Source organism: Filicampus tigris, chromosome 12 (assembly GCF_054856515.1).
Source record: "Filicampus tigris isolate MCC_2025a chromosome 12, RoL_Ftig_1.0, whole genome shotgun sequence".
Classification (NCBI taxonomy): domain Eukaryota; kingdom Metazoa; phylum Chordata; class Actinopteri; order Syngnathiformes; family Syngnathidae; genus Filicampus; species Filicampus tigris.
In genome coordinates, this window is record NC_141228.1 from 21,247,170 (window position 1) to 21,269,587 (window position 22,418).

Sequence of the window (22,418 nt, forward strand, 5' to 3'; positions counted from 1 at the left end):
ACGGGTAAAAAAAAAAAAAAGCAATGCAAAAGGCGTTTATGTCTCAGCGGGGGACGCTCACTTGCTCTGTTTTGGTGCTTGAACACTCAAAAAGCCAGGAGGATATTTTTAGACAGGATCAATATTGCCTTGTAAGGTCATTTCATGCAAGATGGATGAAAAACTTTGTCGTCTTCTTGCACCTGCCCCTTGTCCACAAACACTGTTCTAATTTATTGTGCCGGCCTGGACGCTAATGTTCGTTTTTTTTTTGTTTTTTTTGAAAAACCCTGTCCTGTTCATCAGACAGAAAGAGAGCAGAAAACAACAGAGAACCATAACAGTAAATCAACATGATATGACAACAACAACGTTACAGAGGAGTTGGAGTTGAGCAATATTATGTGGACTGGGAAGGTAGCACTCCACCTTGTCAAGAAGGCACTCAACCAGTAGCAAATAGGGTGAGATGGAACAGGACAGGACGATGTGGGATGAGAAAAGGCCAGCCGTACAAAACCACGTGATAAAGAAATATAAGTAGTAAGTAGGAGAGGGGTAGTGTGCCAGGCAGTAAAACGAAATGTGAGGAAAGGACATAATGAGCAGTAAATAGGACAGGATGGGACAGGACAGGAGTTGTGAGCCAGCCCACCGACCATAAAAAAACTTAGAAAATACCCGAGTTATATTTCCAAACGTGTTTTTCAGAGGTCTTGGAGCCATGAGTGATGCAATAAATAAAACAATGATCTGACCAACCCCATCTATTAGGCGGATATTAATCTACACTGAAACTTACCACCATGGCTCAAAAGCTTTCTTCTGTAACAAAGCACTACAGCCATCGATTTGAACAAAACAAGCCAACTCAAATGTATCTAACTTCACTATTTTCACTGAGTGTCTAAAAAAAAACCCCACTTCACTATAACAAATTTTGAGTATTCAAGAGTGTTAATGGATTTCTTCTGGAGCTATTTTTAACATTTAAAATTTGTCAATACTGTGTACTCTCTTTTATAACTAATTGTACATAACGTATGATGCTGTTCACGCAAACTTTACGTTTTTTTTTTTTTTTTTTTTTTTAAAAAGTCCAATGGATTAGACTAGCAATCATCATTTGCGTTTACGGTCATCACGTCTAAGCAGACGTGCTCGAATTTCATCTTGATCTATATCTTGATCGTCGTATAGTTGGAATTTTTCATACAAGATGACGTGGGGACAGACCAAAAGCATCGATTAAAAAAAAATAAATAAAAAAAAATGAACAAACGGGGTTTGCTGTTCTGTCCTATTACATAGAGACGGAATAGGACAGAATAGCACAGGACAGGTTTTGTTTTGATCAAGTCACAAGTCATCAAAACATTGATTTGAGTCGATTTGAGTCCCCCATCTCTGCCTGCAACCCTTCTGAGGACAAGAGCTACTGCACTAGACTACCCAAGGCAACCTCTCACTTCCTGGTCAAGGGTCCCGGGGGTTGACGCAGGAAGAAGAAGATCTTGGCACAAAGTGCACAGATTGTGAGTTTTTTCCTGCAAGGGTCCACGCAATCCAAATGGGGGGAATTTCCACATCGAGAATATCGCTGACAACATTCAAAGGCAGGAAAGACGAGCGGGCCCTCGCCACCGCGCAGCGGGAAGTCGTCGCAGCCCGTGTTATTGTGCGCCGCAGGATGTTTGGCCGCATTTCTGCCACTCCTCAAATTCCTCGCGCAAGCTTCTGATTTCCGTAGGAGCGCTCACCTGTGTGCGAGTAGATGAACCAAAGCGCTCCTGTCAGCAGAGCGCCGATGGCGAAGGCGGCAAAGGCGATTCCCACCACCGTCGGCGTGTCTAGTAGGTGTGCCGCCGTGTCTGAAAACAACAATTGGATGATCAATGACGTGACGTTTTATAACGTTCTCTGCGTGTTTGTAAATTGGAATTTGTAAAGAGTCGCTGTTCCGGAAAAGAACTTACTTTTATTAGTGGGATCATCCGGGCCGGCTTGTGACGGTGTATCTGTAAAACAGAAATGATAATTGATTAATATAATAAATGAATGAATGAATTACTCCAAATGAATTAATGTCATAAATGATTTATATCCGGTACACTACAGTACATATATGACTTTCTACAATACAAAATATAGTAAAACAAATACAAATACATCCATCCAGTATTTAAGCCACTTATCAGTAATATTTAAAAAAAATATATATGTATATATTAGAGAATATTTATAATATATTAAAAAAATATACATACAAACTCATCTGAATACACAAATCTATATAGTAACTTACAAAAATAAAATACAAAAATCTATATTAAAAATAGTGAAAAAATACACATACAATACACACAAAACACAAATAGTATTTCCGAAAAATGTATTTTAAACAAACATAAATCTATGAAAAATCTGGCAACATTAACTTGTGAACAAAAAAAAATACAGTAAAAAATACAGAATTACATGAACGTTTATACTATGCGTAAATGTACGCTGAAAAAAACGGAATGTTGAATTTACTCCATTTTATTTCGGCAGACGCGAACCATGTTGCTCAATGTGATCTGTTGCACTAACATTCTAAGAGGCTTTTATATGCAGTGTGCTGATGAAGCTCTTCTCTTTGGAATGTGCCGCCGGGGGTCTTGAGCGATGAACCTCGCCGGGTCGGCCACGATGTCGCCTGGCGCGCGTCCAAACTTGGCCCGAGCACAATGGCCTCTATTCTTAGACGTTGTGTTTTTCATTAGGCCAGATAGATGACAGGTCATCCCTGGTGGACGCCCTCACTGGCAGCAACAGAAACCCTGCCCGCCCCCCCCCCCCACCCCCGCCCCCACCCTATCTGTACCATGCTAACTTGGAATGTGAGCCTCGAAAATGTGAATGCACCAGTGTTCAACGAACTGCATCGAGTTGGGTGCAACAAAAACGGCCATTTGCTGCTTTTGTTGGGGTGTTTGGCGAGTCATCGATCTTTGCTGACATACTCCGCCCACACGCAATGGCAAAGCATTAATTTAACTTCGTCCATCTCTCTAGTGTAGGTGGTTTAATTTTGGTCGCAATCAGACAATAACTCACGGCTAAGTTCATTTTCGAAGGCCCTCTTGAAATACCAAGAGACCAAAAAAAATGGCCACTTCAAACCAAAATGGCAGACTTCCTGTTTGTTTTAGTCCATGGCTTCTTGGAACTTTATTTTGTGGTCGTCTACTCGTGACAGACATGCGTCACAAACGGCATGCTCCAAATTGAAACTGGCTTTGGGGGGGTTGAACATTTCATTTGTGTGTTCGGGTCATCATGTTGTTGTGAATTTCCCTTCATTCCGCAATTCCCTGATGGCGCCGTAAGATCATCTTGACCGGTGATTGGAGGAGAACCAGGAAGTGAGTCGTCAGACGTCTCGATGCGCTCCGTGGAAAATAAAGCCTGGCATAATGCGGCGCTTTTCCCAGCTAGCTTAGCAACATGCTCACCGCCCCGTCTCCCCGCGCGTTACCCGGGAATCGAACGCCGGCCCATCCAACGTCAACACTGGCACCGCCGCTCCGAGACGGCGGGAAAAAAAAAATCAAAATGTCGTAAATCGGCCAATGTCGGTACGCGACGTTCCTCCGGGATCCTGCTCGCGATACGACACTTCCGTGATGGAAACCTTGACGACTAACACGTCGTACAGTTGGAATTTTTCATACAGTCTACAATGGAGTAAGAATTATATTGACTTGACAATTTGGTCAACTGAAGCAAAACAAAATAACGCAGATCAAAGTAGGGAAAAGCAATAAAAGCCAAAGTAAGACATGGTGGTAGAGTAAAGCAGAGTAAAGTAGCCTGAAGTAAAGCAAATTAGAGCGAAGTAGTGCAAAGAAGACAAGAGTGGAGTCACGCTGGGGTCGGGGGCGGGGCGCGCTTGTGACATCATCACATGGACGCCTCCAAAAGGTGACGGCCGTTACATCGGTGGGGCCCCCCGAGAGTATCCCCTGACGCAGTGGGATGATTGGCTAAATAAGGAGTGATCTTCAAGGACTAGCGCACACACGCACACACACTGGAGTGGGTTGTGAGGAAAGAAGGGTGGGGGGGATGGAGGGGGGGGGGGAATCAAGCCAAAGCTGCTAAGTGAAAACAACTGGAGCTTAGTGCTCGTATGACTCCTCCTTTTTCCAGCTCTCCCTCATCGCGAGCCAGCAGCCAAAAGCTGGGCCTCAGCCACACACCCGCACGCACACACACACACACACACGCACGCACGCACTTGTGTACAAATGGTTGATGTAAACAGACAGATGATGACACGTAATGAGGAGCAGATGCAAGGGAGGTGATGTTCACTGCTGTGTGACTTCACTTTGGACTACACACTCTGATTATCACTCACTCACGGCGAAGCAGGGTATAAAGTATAGTAAAAGAAGAGGGGGAAAAAAAACAAAAAACGGCATCACGTTAAGCAATGCAAAGCGTAAAAGTACTGGTGGAGTGAAGTAGAAGTCAAATAAAAGCAGGCTGGAGGAAACCAGGCAAGGGTAAAGTGAAAGCAGAGTACAGCATAGTAAAGTAAAAGTAAAGTAGTTGGATGTAAAAGTATAGTTAAGGAAAGCAAAGTAAGTAGAGTAAAGTAGCGTGACGCAAAGAGGAGTAAAGCCGGGTAGCGTGAACAAGACAGGAAAGCAAAGTGAAGTAGCACAAAGCAAAAGTACAATAAAGTAAGGCTAAGCAAAGTCAAATAAAGTACAAGTAAAGTAGCTTGAGGTAAAAGTACAGTAAAACAAAGAATGAAGTGAAAGCAGAGTGAAACAAAGTAAAGAAAACGTTCAGTAGTGTGAAGTAAAAATACACCAACGGTAAGGTAAAGCAGGGTAGAGTAAATCAGATTAAAGTACAACTAAACGTAAACGTAGTGACGTAAAAGTACAGTAAAGCAACATAAACAACAAGTGGACAAAAGCAGACAAAAGAACCATGAAGTAAAGCTAAGCAAAGTACTGTAGAAAAAGTCAGACTTCAGTCAAGTAAAAGTAGAATAAAGCAAAGTTAAATACAAGTAAAGTAGCGTAAAGTAAAAGTGCAGTAATTAAGCAAAGCATAAAGTAACAATACGGTAAAGCAGAGTAAAAGTATCGTAAATGTGAAATACTGCAAAGCAGAATAACGGAAACGTAGAGTAAAGCAAAGTAGCGCAGAGCCGAGTCTAATGAAGGAAAAAGACAAAATGAAGTAAAGTACAAAAAGTACTTTTACTTTACGCAAGTACTCAAAAGCAAGAGTAGAGTTGACCGGCTAAAGGGTCTCAAAGGGGCTTCAGTTGCGTTTGGCAACTTTAGACATTGTGCACAGGGATATCTTTTGAAATGATGAGAACTGCTACCTGTCATGTGGGGCGGGTGGTCCCCGTCCAGCACCATCAGAGCTTTGCTGCTGGTCCTGGCGTTCATCATCATGTTCAGGATGTCTTCCACTTGCAGAGAGTCGCACGCCCAGCTCGCATCCACGCACTGACCAAACAAACCAAAAACGCAAAAAACAACGTCACAACAACGGATTCAAAAAAAAAAAAAAAAAAAAAAAGAGTTGCCGATCAACACGGGACTGCCCATCCGTCCACCCGTCCATGTCTCGAGTCAACTCACCAAGTGGCTAAAAATACTACGAATCCGGACAGTGCCTCGACATCTACAACATTTTGCCAACAGGGGGCGTACCGGTGCAAGGCGAGGATTGGCGTCGGCGCACGGCGCCATCTTGCAGTGCAGGAAGAGCCGCGACGCGTTCAAGTCGGACTTGAAGGTGAAGCTGAAGCCCTTCTTGTCCTTCTGCGCGTGTTGACGGAAGCGCAGCGAGTCGTCGGTGGGACAAACCGTCTCGATGAGCGCGTAGGACGACTCCACTTTGTTGGGGTTGGCGTCGGGTGAAACGAAGCACGACAGGATGTTGAAGCCCACGTCCTCGTCGGCCGACGTCGATGTGATCTGGAGGACGAGAGGGAACATCAAACCTTTGTCTATTCACTTATTGTCTGGGGCAAACAAGAAACGATAAAGCTGCGGTTTGTAGCGCGAGGTTTTCCTAGGTCAAAAATTGAGCTTCAAGTTCGGACTTCAAGGTCCCAAAGGGTCAAAAAGGTTGGACCTTAACTTTAAAATCGGTTGGTTGAACGGTAGGGATGTAACGATGAATCGAAAATCGATTCAAAATCGATTCAGCCGATTAATCAATTCGATTCATCGAAAATAGAGTTGCTTGAATTAATCTAGAAAAGGATGTCTTGAAATGTTTTTTCATTCCAGATGCATAGCACATTTTGAATGGGTAGATCAAATGATGCTTTTGCGCCAAACATTGCGGATTGCGTTTGTGGATGGCTGCAGAACCGCACTAGTGCACAGAGACAACAAGCATGGTAGCAATTTTTTTTAAAAATCGAATCAAATCGAAGAACAGGAACTGACAATCAGAAATTGAATCCAATCGGCGCTTGAGTGAATCGTTACATCCCTATTGAACGGTAATTCAAGACATTTTCTCACACAAACACACTTTTCCACGAGAGGACATGAAATACAACACCCGAGGTCCGAGATTAGACCTGTTAGTCCCAAGGTTTGTGAAAATAAAGCAGAACAACAAAATAAGATGAAATAGCACGCTAAAATAGATAAAGGAAATGCTTCTTCAGCATAACAATTGGTTTCCTAATGAGTCAATCCTCAACAACATTGTGTCGACATTACATACATTTGCACAATATTTAACTGTCTGTATATTATCTAAAATACCGCCAAATAAAAAAGTCCCAAAAAAGTATACAGGGGCAGAGCTAATTATTTGCACTTTTTGGAAGGTCAACAAAGTCCCCGGTGAACTCATCAGAGAGTCACGTTGGAGGTAAAAAAGCTCAAGAAACAAAAGAGGCCCTTTTTCCTGCGAGTGCACCTTGCGCGCTGGGGTCAGCTCTCAGCACGGTGCCACTTCTGACAGCGAAGAAGCTGGCAGCAAACACACAGAGCTCTTTTGTTGGCTCCCGCTGATAGCGTCATGAATCATCGCTTCAAAGGCCAGTGCGTGCCACCTCCCTTGACCTTCTCCAAGTAAATATTTGCCGAGCTACGAGGAGGTGAACCAATGAGCAGTGGTGGGAAATAACCAAGTACAAATACTTAGTTACCGCATTTCAGAAGATTTTTCTGGTACCTGTACTTTGCTTCAGGCACTTCAAATGATCATCAAATGGACTTCACATCATCTGGCTGCCATAAAGTTCACGTGGTTACCTTGGAATTAAAAAAAAAAAAAAAAAAAAAAGAAAAGAAAAAAAAAAAAAGCAAATAAAAAGGGGACTAGGTCAAAAAAATTATCAAAAACATGCTATACATTTTTTGGGTGGGGCTGGAATGGATTCATGGCATGTCCAATTATTTCAGCGGGCAAATGTTGATTTGAAATATGAACGCTTTGAGTTGTGAGATTGGTCGTGGAACAAATTACACTTGTAAGCCAATGTTATATTGTTCTTGTACGTTCTACACCGCACTTTGCTAAAATAGTCTTTTAAAAACAAAAAGTAGGATGGAATTTTTGGAGGCTGATGCCGATTCCGATATTTGGCAAAATAAAATTGTGATTGCAGATTAATCAATCAGCCGATTAATTAAAAAAATATATACAATGAATACAATAACTTATTTTTAGGTCCCTTAATGCTTACAACAAATATGTGAATTACAAGCAGAACATTGGACAAGTGAGCCTTTAAGACCCCGAGTTGCCAATGGCGAGAAAAGAGATGAGCACAAACCTCCACGAAAACCGGCTGGTTCTGCGAGACGACGGTGAAGGCCTGGCGGGACGGCTGGTTGGTGGGCGGCGCATCGTACAGGTCCATGCTGAAAGTTATGTTCACGGGCCGAGCCGCGCCGGTTCCCGGGACCTTCTTGGGCGTGGCGTCCGGGGTTTTCCTGCTTTCCTGTCGGTACGTGCAGTTGAACTGGGAGGAGAGATGAAAAGACAAGATCAACATCAGATCAGATTGTGCTGATCCAGCAACATTCTCGAAGCCCCACATGGGAAAATTGGCGAATGACTACAATTCTGCCAGTAGGGGGTGCATTAATTTCTTGTGTGCCGCACAAGACAAACGTCGCTGCCTCGTGCTGTCCACAAACAATTTAGAAAGCGATGATTTGTAGCTATTTAGCTTCACCCGTCGGTCAAGTAGAGGTGGTTCAAATTTGCTAGCAAGTGGAAAAAATCTGTAGAGGGAGTTTGCCTTCGATGGGTCCCTGAAAAGAATCCTAAAATGGTCGCTTCCAACCCAAACGGCAGACATGCTGTGACTTGTAGGACATGGCTCCATGAGACTTTACTGTTTGTACTCATGATAGACATGTCCAAATTTCATGTTGCTAAGTGAAAAAGGCTTTATGGGCTGAATTAAAAAAAAAAAATCCTTCCCTTGAACTGGTAAAAATTACCCGAAAATGGTCACTTTGTGTTTTCGGGTATGGCTTCTTGAGACTTTTTTGTGGGTCTATGCATCATAGACTTGCTTATGAAATTTTATGTTGCTCAGTGAAAACTGACTTCAGGGGCTGAAGAAAAAAAAAAAAATCCAAACGACCAGTTTGCCTTTGAAGCATCCTGAAAATGACAAAAATGACCACTTCAAACAAAAATGGCTAAATTCTTGTGTCTCTTCAGGCATTAGTCTTTTTTGGGGGGGGGGTCTACTAATGACAGACATGCTTACTAAATGTCATGTTGCTAAGTCAAACAGTCTTCGAGGGCTGAATTTCCCAAAATTCCATCGAGGAGCCTTCAATTTTGTTTTCCAATATAGGACATTTACATGGCTTAAGAATAAGAACAAACAGCAATCTAAGACCTTATTAACGAGAGAACAGATGTCGTTTAAGAGTCCGTTACCGTCATGATTGACAGCTGATCTCTGGGCGGCATCCTTTCCACGTCCGCGGCCTCTCTGGGGAAGAGGACCTCTCCAGATTCTTGGTCCTCGTACTCCAAGGGGCCGCCGCTCCCGTCCTTGGACTCGCTGTGACTTATCAGGACCTGATAAGAAAAGGCCAAAAAAAAAATGAATATCCTGTATTAGCCTCCTCCATGTTTGGATACTAGTTATTTTGTTTATGTAGCTTTCAATCGGTCCAAAAAAAAAATAATAATCCATCGATCCGTTCTCTATTGCTTATCTGAGGTCGGGTCCGTCAGAAAATGTAACACAAATAAACCGGTGATAAATTAGAATCGCACACGACACATATTGAGCAATTCACCAGTTTCCTGTTGCACTGAACACCCCCAAAGGGGGTCATGTGGGATCCACTCAGTGACAATTCATCTCTTTTTGAGCAGAGTTCAAAGGTCATTCCCGCACCACACAAAAGCGGCGCTTGGACATGAGCCCGGGTTGTTAAAATTGCAGCGGCCGGGCAGACGGACAGGCGGACGGATGGCGAGCAGAATGAGCAAATATCTTGGATGCTTTCCACCACAACGCAGATAACAGAGGTCGAACCTCGCAAAACACACCAGAGTTCATGTCGCGTCCCAACTTCCCGAGACGAGTTTCTTGAAAACAAAAATCATTCCAAAAGTGCACATTTTCAAATAAAATGATTACTTTTACTTCGACCAGAAGTCAGCCGACTTCCTACTCATAAATGTAGTTAAAAAAAAAAAAAAAAACATAATTGCAGGGTGGCGAACTCACAGTGTTGATGTGGAGGGCGTCGGAGGTTCCCGGCAGGGGGTAAATAGTGGTCTGGCACCCGTTAGGTGGCGTCTCCAGCGTGTAGTGGGTGGCGTTGACTACCGCTTCGCATTGTGGGTCTTGAAGCGTCAGGTTGGCGTGCGCAAAGCCATTGGCCTGGTTGCAGCAACAATGACAGTTTGCTTTGGGGACGTGTACCTAATAAAAAGTCCGGTGACGTTGCCGACTCACTTGCAGGCTCTCCTTGCTGATGCTGACCACCATCTTGGCGTCGTGGCACTGCACGGCGAGCCCCACGCTGAGGACGGCCCGGTGCTCCTCGGGCTCCGTCTTCTCCCAGGGACGCTCGTCCAGCAAGGGGGGCGGCGGCAGGTGGGGCAGGCCTTCCGACACGGGTGGAAGGAACGGGAAGGGCAGGCCGGGGCGGCGCGGGGAGTCCCCGACGCGTCCACCGCGGGGTGGCCCCGAGTCGAGCAGGATGGACAGCTCCGGGGGTAGCATGTCCTCCGCGTGGCCCAACACGTCTGCAACACGAGTTGAATTTGTTCCGTCACGTCATCGAAATGAACTGACGTGCCATTCGTCAATTCCAGCCACCTGCTGCATTGTAATTGTAAATTTGGATTTGTGTGTTTGACCGTTCGCCCTGCTCAAATAAACGCAAAGTAAAAAAAAAAGTAACGAGAACCATATTTAAAAGTTGAACATTCTATCCAACTCGTATGTAGTGTTTAATATTCTATACAACTACAAAGTAACATATTTAATGTTGTATATAACAACGCGCCGTATTCAATATTCTATACAACTAATGTTGAATGTGCTATAGAACTCTAATGCGCCCAATGTCATGTTCAATACAATTCTAATGTATCATATTTACATATCTAATGTATATACAATCGACTCTAATATACTTTGTAGAATATGTAACATTCTATACAACTTCAATGTATGTATTTAAAATGCAATACAACCCAAATGCAGCATATTTACAGTAATGTTCTACACGCACCATATTTCCATCCTTTCTAAGAGGCAATGATCCGGGGAAAAAAATAAAATAAAATAATTTTCACTGGAAGACATTTTTAATACTACAAGGCTAAGATCCAAATTGTTACCTTGCTGTTTGAGCCACACATTGAAGTGGTTGGCCACGGGCGTGTTGGTGTAGGTGGTGACCGGGCCGTAGTGATGCTCCTCGGCCCACTGGATCAGCGCCTGCGGCCCGGACGGTAAACGCTGCTTGGGGGATTTCGACACTTGCATCAGCCTCTCTGTACCTGAACTTGTGCTGATGCTGTCAGAAGCCTGCGAGGGGAAAAATCATGTTTTTTTTTTTCAATTTCTGTTTTTTTCCCCATTTAACTCATTCACTGCCACTGACGTATTTATTTGTCTTTTCACAGTCCAGCCATTCAATCCCAGGAACTTGTTTATATATTTTTTTCAAACGTTAGGGTATAAGAGGGTCTGAGAAATGTCTGGCAGTGAATGAGTTAAATGGATTGCGGTGCCATTAATTCGTTCCAGACCCTAAAAGAGAACGCAAAGAAATAAACGGGTTTTATAAAGTCTGTCATATTCAAGCGTTGGATGTGTGCCATGGTGAGTGACGTCATAAGCTGGAGCCTGGTTGGTCTGTTAGTCAGCACGTGAGTACGTGAGCGCGAGTCGTGGACTACAGCAGCTCCTTGTTTTGTATGTTTGCCTGTTTCATGCCATGAGCGGCCAAAAGTGTATCGTCGACCGTTGAGGGTCCCACTGGGGTTGAGGTACAACTGCATTTGGGCACTCATTTAAGGGTGGGCTTCTTACCACAACAGTGAGCTTGCCCACCACATTGCGGGACTTGATGACCCAGTTGACCGACTTCACACATTTGAGCAACAGGACCACGTCACGGTGGAGCGGCGCGTCGTCCTCCAGCGGACGGAGTTCCACAATCACCTCCACCTGGAAAGCACTAGAGAACCACAGGGCGCTCTATCAAAAAAATGCAATGTAGAAATCTAATGTCGCAATTCACATCGTTTTTTAATGTCTAGACATCTGTAAAGTATCATGTTTGATGTTCTATACAACCCTAACGTACCGTATTTATATGACAATTACTGTGAAGCGCAACCAACTAATTAATAATTGATGAATGCCCACTTCTGAAATAATCCTATTTCACGTGTCTGCATCCAGCATGTACAGTAGACGTGCTCGATGTGCTGACCTGCTGGAGTTGGGCGCCTGTAGCTCGACGACGTGGACCTCCTGGTCGTGGTGGGCTGCGGAGAGGACGCAACCTTTGGAGGCCTGAGGCTTCACGTAGCCGCCAAGGTAGTTCAGGGACAGGAACTTGTTGTCGATCTTGCACGTGTCGGAGAAGAGAGGATCTGAGAAAAGAGATGCTGCTTAGTCTATGTCAACACTCAGTCAGCGTGGATGTGTGTCTGTGTGTGTCTCATTGTGTTGGTGTAGCTGTCTGTCATTATGTTTGCTGTGTGTACGCAACTGTGTGTGTGTGTGTGTGTTGGGGGGGGGGGGCGTTTTTTTTTTCAGGTCAAAAGGAGCAAGGTTAGCATCTGGTCCATATTTACTCGTATCTTACTTTTTCTCCAGGTTGTCATCTGAGCTGGACTGCCCAAGCTTTTTGGTTTGACGTGAAGCGCTAAAGACAACAAACCTATTGTTGTGTTTTCAGCATCAAAGAGCAGCTGAAGAGAGGGTCAAGGGGTTTCACTCCTTCATGACGCAGTGGAGACGGACGCTTCCTTATTTGGCAAAATGAACCTTGTGTGAATTTTATGTTGCGCCGTATGACTAAATTGAGTCAAAGGTGTCCATATCGAAGGAAAACACCCTAACTTTACGGTGACGATCCCTCCAAGCGCAAAGACGTAAACGTTCATTATTTACAATGTGGCATTGCTAATCTGTTAAATGGTTCAAATTTTGTAACAGTTCTACAAAACGTGCAGGACGAGTCCTTCTTTTAAATGATCCTATAATCACTGCTTCAAACCAAAATGGTAAATGATCAGTGTTTTTTTCAGCTTGGCTTCTGAGACTTTTTTGTGGGTGTTCTCATGATAGACATGCCAACAAAATCTTATGCTGCTAAGTGAAAGAGGCTTTGGGGGGTGAATTTAAAAAAAATCCATAGGACATGTTCATTTTTGAAGGACCCCCTGCACTTCAAACCAAAATAGGACTCCTGCGTCATTTCAGGCATGGCTTCCACAGACTTTTTTGAGAGTCATCTCAAGATAGATATTCCTACCAAATTTCATGCTGCCAAGTGAAACTGGCTTCGGGGGCTGAATTAAAACAAAAAAAGTTCTTCTAAGTTTGTTCTTCAAACCAAAATGGCTGAGCCTCCTTTGACCTGTGGCTTCTTGAGACTTTTTCGTGGGTCTTCTCAGGACAGACGTACCGAATTTCATGTTGCCAAGTGAAACTGGCTCTGTGGGCTGAATTAAAACAAAAAAAGCTCTTGGAAAAGTTTGTTCTTCAAACCAAAATGGCTGAGCCTCCTTTGACCTGTGGCTTCTTGAGACTTTTTTTGTGTGTCTTCTCAGGACAGACATACCAAATTTTATGTTGCTAAGTGAAACTGGCTTTGTGGGCTGAATTATTATTACTTTTTATAAAGTCCCAGATCGTCTTTGAAGGACCCTTAGAAATGACCACTTCAAACCAAAATGGCTGACCTCCTTTGACCTTGCAGCCGTGGCTTTTTGCAACTTTTTTTTGTGGGTCTACTCATGATAGACATGCCTACCAAACTTCACATTTACAACACAGCTTGCCATGGCCTTAAAAAAAGAGCTTCAGGAGGCCTGCAGGCATGTGTTGCGGAATGTTGGGAATTTCACCTTCTCCGACTTTGATGTAGATATCTTGAGTCATCCTGAGCTCGGAGAAGGAGGTGACGGCCCCGTACATCTTCTGGGCCCAGCTGAGGAGGTGCTCGTTGCCGTGGGGAAGCAAGCGCTCCTTTTGGACTTGACAGGAGAGCGAGAAGTTGCCCGGCTGGAAGCGAACCTCCGAGCCCTCGGGTACCTAAAGGAAGAAGGAAAACACGGCGAGTTACAGGTAATACGTATTTCACACAGTCAATATGAACACAAGAGAAGCTTAAAAATAAAGCACTGTGAAGACTTTTCGGGTTCAACGTAAAAAACAAAACAAAAAAACCCCCAAAAAAACGCAATGAGTCAAAAAAGCAAGTAGTGGTCTCAGACAAACATGATAGGAACGTTCAGTCTGTTGCTTATTGGAGCTGGGCCCGGCCGCGCTTCATTTCACTGAGATAAACATCGTTCATTTGTTCAAACATCACTCTCCAAGCGGCCTGCTGCATCCTTTTCATCTCGCAGCGAGCCAGCGTCACATTCCGAGACACAAACACAACGGGAATGAGACGTCTTCATTGGCAGTCTCTCGTTGAGGTTTCTTACACTCGACTAGGGCTTGAAATTGTCTTTGATGTTTACAAAATACATCGATTGTCTTTGAGATTTACACGACTGCATGGATTTGGATATTAGGTTTGGTCAAAACTCTCGGATGGTCTTTGATGTTTCCGAGACCCGTACATTAGATTCATCAAATGTTGTTGGACTGATGTTTACAAAACATGCACACTGGGGTTCGTCAAAGAATTACGCTATCATAGAATGCCTTTGGTGTTTAGAAAAATATGTTCCTCTGCTGAAGTTGTCTTTGGTGTTTAATAGACTCACCCAACTCTTTGACTGACTGATGTTTAAAAAATACACACATTGTCTTTGGTGTTTTAACAAATACTGTATGCAAGACTTTGGAGGCTTGAAAAGACAAAAACTTGAAAAAAGCAAAGAAATGTTAAAAAGAAAGACAAAAAAACTTAAAACGAAAGACTACACACACTAAAAAAAAGAAATTGTCACGGATATTTACCAAAACACGTGAAATTCTTGACTTCTTACAAAATAGGTTTATCAAAAACACTTGTCTTCGATGGTTGTAAATATGTACATTAAGTAATAAGTAAATACGTTCCATTAAAGACGGAGCTTGTATTTGAGGACAAAAAATGTACGTTACATTCACTGACGACTCCAAATTGTCTTTGATTTTAACAAAACCCACATACGTTAAGCGCATCAAACTCTTGAAATTGTCTCCCGTGTTTACAAAAAATACGCATTACATCCGTACAAGACTATTTAATTCATTTTTATGTTTTCAAAAATAGCCAGCATAGCTTCAACCACGATGATATATTTGGCTGAATGACGGGAGAATGTTGAATTGCCTTTGATGCCTACAAAAACACGCAACTTAGCAACCAACAAACGTCCTTGACCTTTACAAAATACGTACGTTTGGTCCAACAAACACTGTCGTCTTGTCATGATAAAAACACATCAAGTGCAATGGAAATTCTAAATGTGCGTCTGGGGTGTCTGCGCTAAGCCATTCAGAGTTTATCACTTTATTTGTGGCAATAAGGCTGTAATTAGTTGGGATTAAAGTGAGGGGGAGGGGGCGAGGGGTTAGCCTGAACGCCAAATGAGCTGCAGGCTTTGCACCCTCAGGAATTTGACACAGCGAAGCCAAGGAAGCACTTTAACACATTTCCTCATTCTCCCGCTCTCGCCCACTGCACGGCCAGCCGACGGACCAATGGGACCCGGAATGCTGGGAAGCGTGGCGGCAAACCTACAGCTAGTTCCACTTGAGTAAGATTCATAAATGGGCTACAGCGTGGTGGAAATGGGTTAGCGCTCCTGCCTCACGCAGAGTTACGGCTTTGAATCTTTGAACCGAAGTCATTGTCGTTGATGATTTAAAAATACTTCAAAGAGAAACTTAAATATTTGGTAAACATCAAAGACAAATTTCAAGCCTTTAATGTACCTACATGTATTTTTGCCAATTTAAAGTGTTTTGTAAACATCAAAGACAACTCAAATCTTTGATAAACCAGAGGCACATATTTATTACGATTCAAAATGAAGACGGAATAGTTTAGTGAACAGTTTAGTCGGTAGCATGTCGGAGAATGGTCAAAAATGTCAATCAATGTTTTATGAAATGCGCTACGCAAATAAAATTGTATTGTATTGTATTGTATGTGTTTTGGACGACATTTGTGAAGAACCAAACATACATATTCGTAAACATCAAAGGCAACTTAAGATTTTTGGATAAACTCTTTTGAAATTGTCTTTGAAAGTAACAAAGATTCATTCAATTACTCCACATAAATGGCCCCCCCCCTCCAAAAAAAAGAATGGTTGACAACTAAAAGTGGGACATTACGCAATGGCCGATTAACGCCAACACACTAATTGAATCCTACTGCAGACAGAAAACAAAGCCATGTGTTCCAGTATTAACGAATGCTGTCTCCAATAAAAACCTGAACACGTCTGTGTTGCACTGTTTCCATCATTGCAGCGACGGCAAATCCAACAGCCCAACCAAACCAAACGTCTTGGCTGACAAACAATAGGCAGAGCGAGCCAGCAGTGAAAAAAAAAAAAAAAAAAAGACAAGAGTTTATTCCATCAAGACTCATAAAATATCTCCACCTCCTCCCGCTTAAACGCAACAAGACTCGGCCGCAAAAGTCAACAAGGCCGGCGCGTCCCTGGAGGGAAACAATCGATGGCCTCGTGTCAGCGCTCGCTGATTGACGGCCAGTGCCGGAGAGGACATGTTTTACAACAAAAGCCCCACTCGGGCCTGTTTTTCAGGAAGTGAAAAAAAACAGAGCGAGTCGGCCAACGGCAACAGCGTCCGCCTGTGAAGTGTTTCCAAAGGCGACCGAATGAGCGTCCGCCGAACGGCAACTCGTGGACGTCCAGGACAAAGTCCCGGCCCAAAAATTGTCTCCGTTCCTGACCGTTTTGCTCCATACGCTCACCGTCGAAACTCCTTGGTGACACCCCAAGGGGCTCAGTACTCATAAAGTGTGGGAATATGCTATGTTATTAACATTGTGTGTGAGTGAAACACGCCTATTTGCGCTTCGCTATTCACAGATTCGCCAATTTGTATTTTCTTCGAGATTTTTTCTTCTTAAAATAGGATTCAGTTGCGTTACTTTTTTTGGGGAGCTGGCTAAAACTTGACGAACGTTGCGTTGAAGTTGATTAATCGATGATTTGATGAGTTTTGGGGTTGTAACATGCGTAATGCTACAGCGGACCCCCGCTAATCACGGGCAGGGGCACGGTGGCCATCGGGAATTTCGGGAAAATGCCTGAATTTTCTCGATCAACCGGGGTATTTCCAGTCCGGTCAGACTGCGTGACAGCACCAAAAAAAACCCATTAAAAACGGAACATTTTAAATGTTATTACATTATTATTTTCACTAGTGGTAAGTGGGATCCCTCCACCAAGAATTAAAAGTGAGCATAAGGTTACAGTGGCTCAAAAAAAAAAAAAAATCCAGCACAAGTTGTATTTAACTTTAAATAACAATGCAGTTACATTTGATCTTTTATGTTGGCCAAATTTGTATTTAACTTACTGGCAATCTATTTTACTTGCTGTAGGAAGGTTGAAAAGCATTGAGCACATGAGTGATGGCAAGCTGTCAAATGGCGTGCACTTTTAAACGGTGTTAAAAAATGCACAAATGCGTAATGAGCTTTTCTCTCAATTCCCCCACAGACATCATTAAACGGTGAAATAATGAAAAGTGCTGCGGGCTGCGCTTATGTGGGATTCTTGAAGGAGGTGTCACAGCCACGAGAAGCCAAGAAGTGCCCCAAGCATGTGGGATCCGTTGTTTTTCTTTTCACTGGCAAACATTTAACAACGTCTGAGTCACCGACGTTAGCGACTCATCGCCGTTCATTTTCGAAAAATTCAAATAAACATCTCAAGTATCGCAACTGTAACGCGAAGTAAAACAAGACGGAGACGGCGGTTAAAACGGCAGGATGGCCAGTTGTGCCTCTCAAAGACGACCGTCAGCTGCGTTGCGTCCGTCGTCGCGGCCGATTTGATGTTGGCGCCTGATGAGAGCCGGATGGCTGGCCGCGCCACAAGAATACACCGATACTCGTGTGTGCGGCAGCGGGATAAGTGACAAGTTTCATCTGTTTCGAATGCACTTTATGAACTTTCAACGCAAATGCAAAATTTGTATTTTTTATTTTTCGAACAACAGAAAAAAAAACTGTGGAATATTACACATTTGTGAATATTTGGGGAATTGTAAAATATCTTAATTGTACACAATTAAGGGTATAGATTTTTTTATTTTAAAACAAATTACTGGTTGGGATAGAATTATGGGGAATATTTTTAATGTAATTTTTAAACAAAAAAAACAGACAGTGTGATACAATTAGGAGTACTGTGTGTTTAAATAGATTTTATTTAAAACATTTTTTTTTTTAAAACAAATCCCAAATCGATATCCAATTATGTTGTTGATTTATTTATTTTTTTAATCCACAAGATTGAGATAGATGACACAAAGTTTAGAATATTTTTTATGCACTTCTTACCTAAAAAGTAAAATAAAATAAAACAAAAACAAAGTCAATTGATCCCTGTTGTATAAATGTATAATTTACAAATTGGGAAATTTGGGCCATTATATAACTTTTATTTTTTTCAATTAAAACATTGCAAAGTAAATTAAACTTGAACAAACAAAAACATGATTTTTAAATCCTGTTTAAAATGATGAAAAATGTTATTTGAATGATAATTACATAAAATGTGCACTTTAGGGGAAAATTGTAGGTATTTGTTATTTATGAAATCATTTTAAAACTAAAACAAAAAAATGGGTTACAAAAATGGGCATTTTGCCTGCATCAAAAAAATATAAATATTCATTTGTGATACAATAAAATATTTTTTAATTCACTTGGAAACTTGTGATACTTTCCAAGACATTTTTCTTAAAAAAAAATTAAAAAAAATCCTTCAGTGGGTTATATTTATGGTTATGATGTGCCTTTGCTAGCACAAAAAATTTAGTGGACGTAAATGTCAATTTAGTGTGTGGCTAATGCTTTAAGGCAACGGCATCTTGATGTTGGGAGGGACATGGGAGAGGATGAGTTGCCATCTTCGGGCAAACTAAACTCACGTGAAAGCTGCGCCTGACGCCCGGGGCGAGGCTCTCGCTCTTCACCTTCCACACCAGCGCCTCCGGCGAGTTGAGGACCAGGACCAGCGGCTTCTGGTGGCGCAGCAGAGACTGGATGGGCTTCAGGTACAGCTCCACCTGCAGTGTGCAACACACACACACACAAAATTCCCTCATCAGGCTTGTTCTTAAATTTGTGCTGATGAAGTGAGATTTGCTTTTGTTTGTGCTGTTGGTTTGCCAACGTGTTCGCTCCACTGCGGCTTTCATGTTTTGTTTTTTATTTTTTGATACTCCAAGGCATTTTTCACAGTCAGCTTGTGAGATGAGAAAAACAAAAGGCCATCACAAGTGCCTTTACGTAACTTCTCCATGTGGTGGCCAGGATTTCATGTCTACTCATACTAATGTCTACTCAACTACTTCTATTAATTCTACTGCTTGTATTACTATTACTACTACTACTAATACTACTACTTCTTACTGTACAACTACTACTACTACTTCAACTACTACTATTATTTCTACCAGCACTACTTCTACTACTGTACTTTGTACTTATTCAGCTTCTACATCTATTTCTATATCTACTACTACTTGTACTGCCACTACTTCTACACTACTACAACAGAAGCTGTCCACTGTGGGACAGACCCGCTAACCAGGCGGTCAACATGTCTGGCATTAAAAGTTGTAATCTGAGCAAACACTTCTCAGCTTTGAACCTCTGCTTCCTCTTTGGTGTTCCCACGCCAATCAAATAAATCCAATTAGTATGCATAAATCAGATAAGTCGAGCGCGAAGGATGCGCATCATTCCCCTCCGAAATAAAACGAAGCTCTTTGTTTGGCTCGCTCAAGACGTGGCCTGTGAATCACATTTCAGTGAATCACAGACAGAAAGCATTCAGTTCTCAGTCTTTTCACATGTTTTCAGCAATTATGCATTTTGTATTTATTTGCAAACAAATCTCTGAATTCCCTTGCAGGGTCTTTAACTCCCTCTATCCCAATGACATATTTAGGTCATTTCACAGAGGGTCTGAAAAAGTCTGATCCTGTATGAGTTAAATATTGCCAGCCGTACAATTAATTGTGACAGGGCTGCATTATTTCTATTCACCTTATTTTGGATTCGTTTTCGACCTTTGCTTTGTTTAGGTTTCTGACATACACTTTATCGAATCCTGTGACCACAGAAAACGAGGCAATTAAAGTCTAATTACCAGCACAAAAAGCCCCCCAAAATAGTCAGTAAAAGTTCCATTGAGGGAAAATAAACATCACAACTATCTTTAAAGAAAACCGAGACAGGCTCCAAACAAACAAGATAAGAAAGTTGATGCTTTTGTGTGTGTGTGTACATATTTTGAAGCCTCCCTCCTTCCCTCCCCCTTGCCCGCCCGCTGCCGACGGTGGAAAAACCCTCTCATTGGTCCTTAGAGAGCAACAACAAAAGCAAACAACAAGCGTCAGATAGCATCGGCAAGCAAGAGAGAGCAGATGAAAAGTTTTGGAGGCACAGACAGAAAAAGCAAAGATGTGAATCACCTGAATGACATCTACAAAAAAAGCTGAGAGGCCCATTGTGTGTCGCAAGTGGAGCTCCAAATGACCGCAGATTGCCAGGAGGAGGCCCACTTGATCGCATCAAACACTAATGGCAGCTAACACGCACAAAAAAAAAAAAAAGAAAAAACACTCTACCTTTTGTTTACAGCTGACAAACACATAAACCGTATGGGGCAAAAAAACAACGTCGGGAGAGTTTACCAATGAATACAAGGACAGCAATGCCTTGGCACACTTTTATGTTAAAGTTGTTCCCGGAAGCGCGTGGTAGCGTGGCGACAGTTTTGACTCGTATTCACAACTAAAGTTGGGGTAATTTTATATTGCTATATGGCGCCTGCTGTCAGCATTAGCGGCTAGCAGCTAACCGCTAAGTGAATGCCCTGTGGCAAGAGCCTTCCGACTACTTTTCAAAGGTAGTTTAATAGGTGAAAATGACTCTGCACACTTTTGCTGGCAGGATGAAAAAGTTGCAGTTCCCTCTGATCAATTTTCAGCCCTATTGAACACTATCTATCTGAGATTCCTATCAGTGCGAACAAAATATAACAACCTAGCAAAATAAAATGAGTAACAGTGCTTAATGTGGCCTAACCAACCCCAACCAAGTTTAAAATGTTTGTTTCCAAGTGACAAGCATTTGGCAGCCAGTCACTGACGATTGAAATTAAAAAAGTCCTTTGTTCGCATAAAATTGAGTCCAGTCACGACAATGAAAACACAAACAGGAAGTAGCAGCATAAAGAACTAGCTAGTTCTTGTGTTTACGTCTTCACTTTTCAAACATCGGGATAAAATCAACAAATGTTTGTGATCCGAGGACTATGACTCTTTTGGCGACAGCTAACCAACGAACTAGCCCAAGAAGCTGACGTAGCATGCAAATATCACAAACAGATTCGGCAGTTGCATTACTCAACATTGTATAACCTCAAATGCACCAACCACTCCAGTCCCGCCAAATCAAAATCCTTTGTTCACAAAAAGTTGAACTAAAACTAAACATGGCCAACAGCTGGGGAGCATCTGCCATCACCACTATTAGGACTTCCAAGGTCCCGCCCACAGAGACTCCAACCGCCTGATTGGTTACATTGGCGTAAATGAGCGGGGGACTTTGAGGGTTGTACGAGGGGTCGCGTCTAGACCGATCGCGTTACGCAAATTGAAATTCCTCACGGGGGGGGACGACAGCTGTGAGACGGATAATCAACTCACTCTGTACCCCGCCAGTGGCTCTGGCATGTTGTAAACACAATACACACCCCTTTCGCACTGAGAACTTGCAAAATGACTCGAGCTGCAGTAGCGCCTTTCACGAATCCTGCGTTATCGGAGTCGCACACAGCTAACGTCAAGCTAATCTACATAGTCACTCTATGCTTCTTGTTGAACATCAGAAAAAGATGAGCACAAATGTACCACAGCATCCACACAAGACCCAAATCATTTAAAAAAAAATTTTTTTTTACAAAAAACTGCTAAACATTGGCCAAGAGACCTATCGATGCAAACAGTTTCAACCTATCAAAATCATGCCGCTTAGCATCGTTTCGTTTAATCATTAACCCAGAACTTTTCAAAATACCATTACATACATGAAGCACTCTACCCTTTGTTTACAAGCTCCACATACTGGCTGAAAGTACTATCAAGGTAAAGGAAGACACAACCTAACAAAATAATTAACGATCACACTGCATAAAAAAAACAAAAAAAACACTCTACCTTTTGTTTTGAAAAATTAATCCGTTAGCAGCCAGATAGCACAAGAAGATATGACAAAGGAAGTAGCAATTGGTCAAAATAAAAGTATTAATTTTGCCTACTGTTGCTTAAACGTCTTCAACTTTTTCCTACTCAGGCAAAAAAAAAAAAAAAAAAACAACAACCAAAAACAAACACACATGAAATGCTTTGGTTTACAAGTGACAAGCATATGCCAGCTAAACAGTTAACAGCCAGCTAGCATGAGGAGCTAAAGTACAAGTCGATATCTTAATTGGCA

At 42.4% G+C, this 22,418-nt stretch overlaps 1 protein-coding gene across 2 annotated transcripts in view; it reads right to left on the reverse strand.

Annotated features, from left to right (window-relative positions):
• tgfbr3 (transforming growth factor, beta receptor III) overlaps positions 1-22,418 on the reverse strand; it is a 256,137-nt gene that overhangs the window by 3,367 nt on the left and 230,352 nt on the right. For both annotated transcript variants that reach the window (XM_086047795.1, XM_086047796.1), the window contains 13 exons: positions 18,839-18,976; positions 13,606-13,792; positions 11,961-12,123; positions 11,555-11,702; positions 10,858-11,047; positions 9,965-10,257; positions 9,734-9,889; positions 8,929-9,072; positions 7,802-7,990; positions 5,709-5,975; positions 5,375-5,501; positions 1,956-1,997; positions 1,740-1,850 (listed from right to left, as the gene is read on the reverse strand). In XM_086047795.1, the coding sequence (XP_085903921.1) occupies positions 1,740-1,850; positions 1,956-1,997; positions 5,375-5,501; positions 5,709-5,975; positions 7,802-7,990; positions 8,929-9,072; positions 9,734-9,889; positions 9,965-10,257; positions 10,858-11,047; positions 11,555-11,702; positions 11,961-12,123; positions 13,606-13,792; positions 18,839-18,976 (2,155 nt within the window). The remainder of the gene's footprint in view (positions 1-1,739; positions 1,851-1,955; positions 1,998-5,374; positions 5,502-5,708; positions 5,976-7,801; positions 7,991-8,928; positions 9,073-9,733; positions 9,890-9,964; positions 10,258-10,857; positions 11,048-11,554; positions 11,703-11,960; positions 12,124-13,605; positions 13,793-18,838; positions 18,977-22,418) is intronic.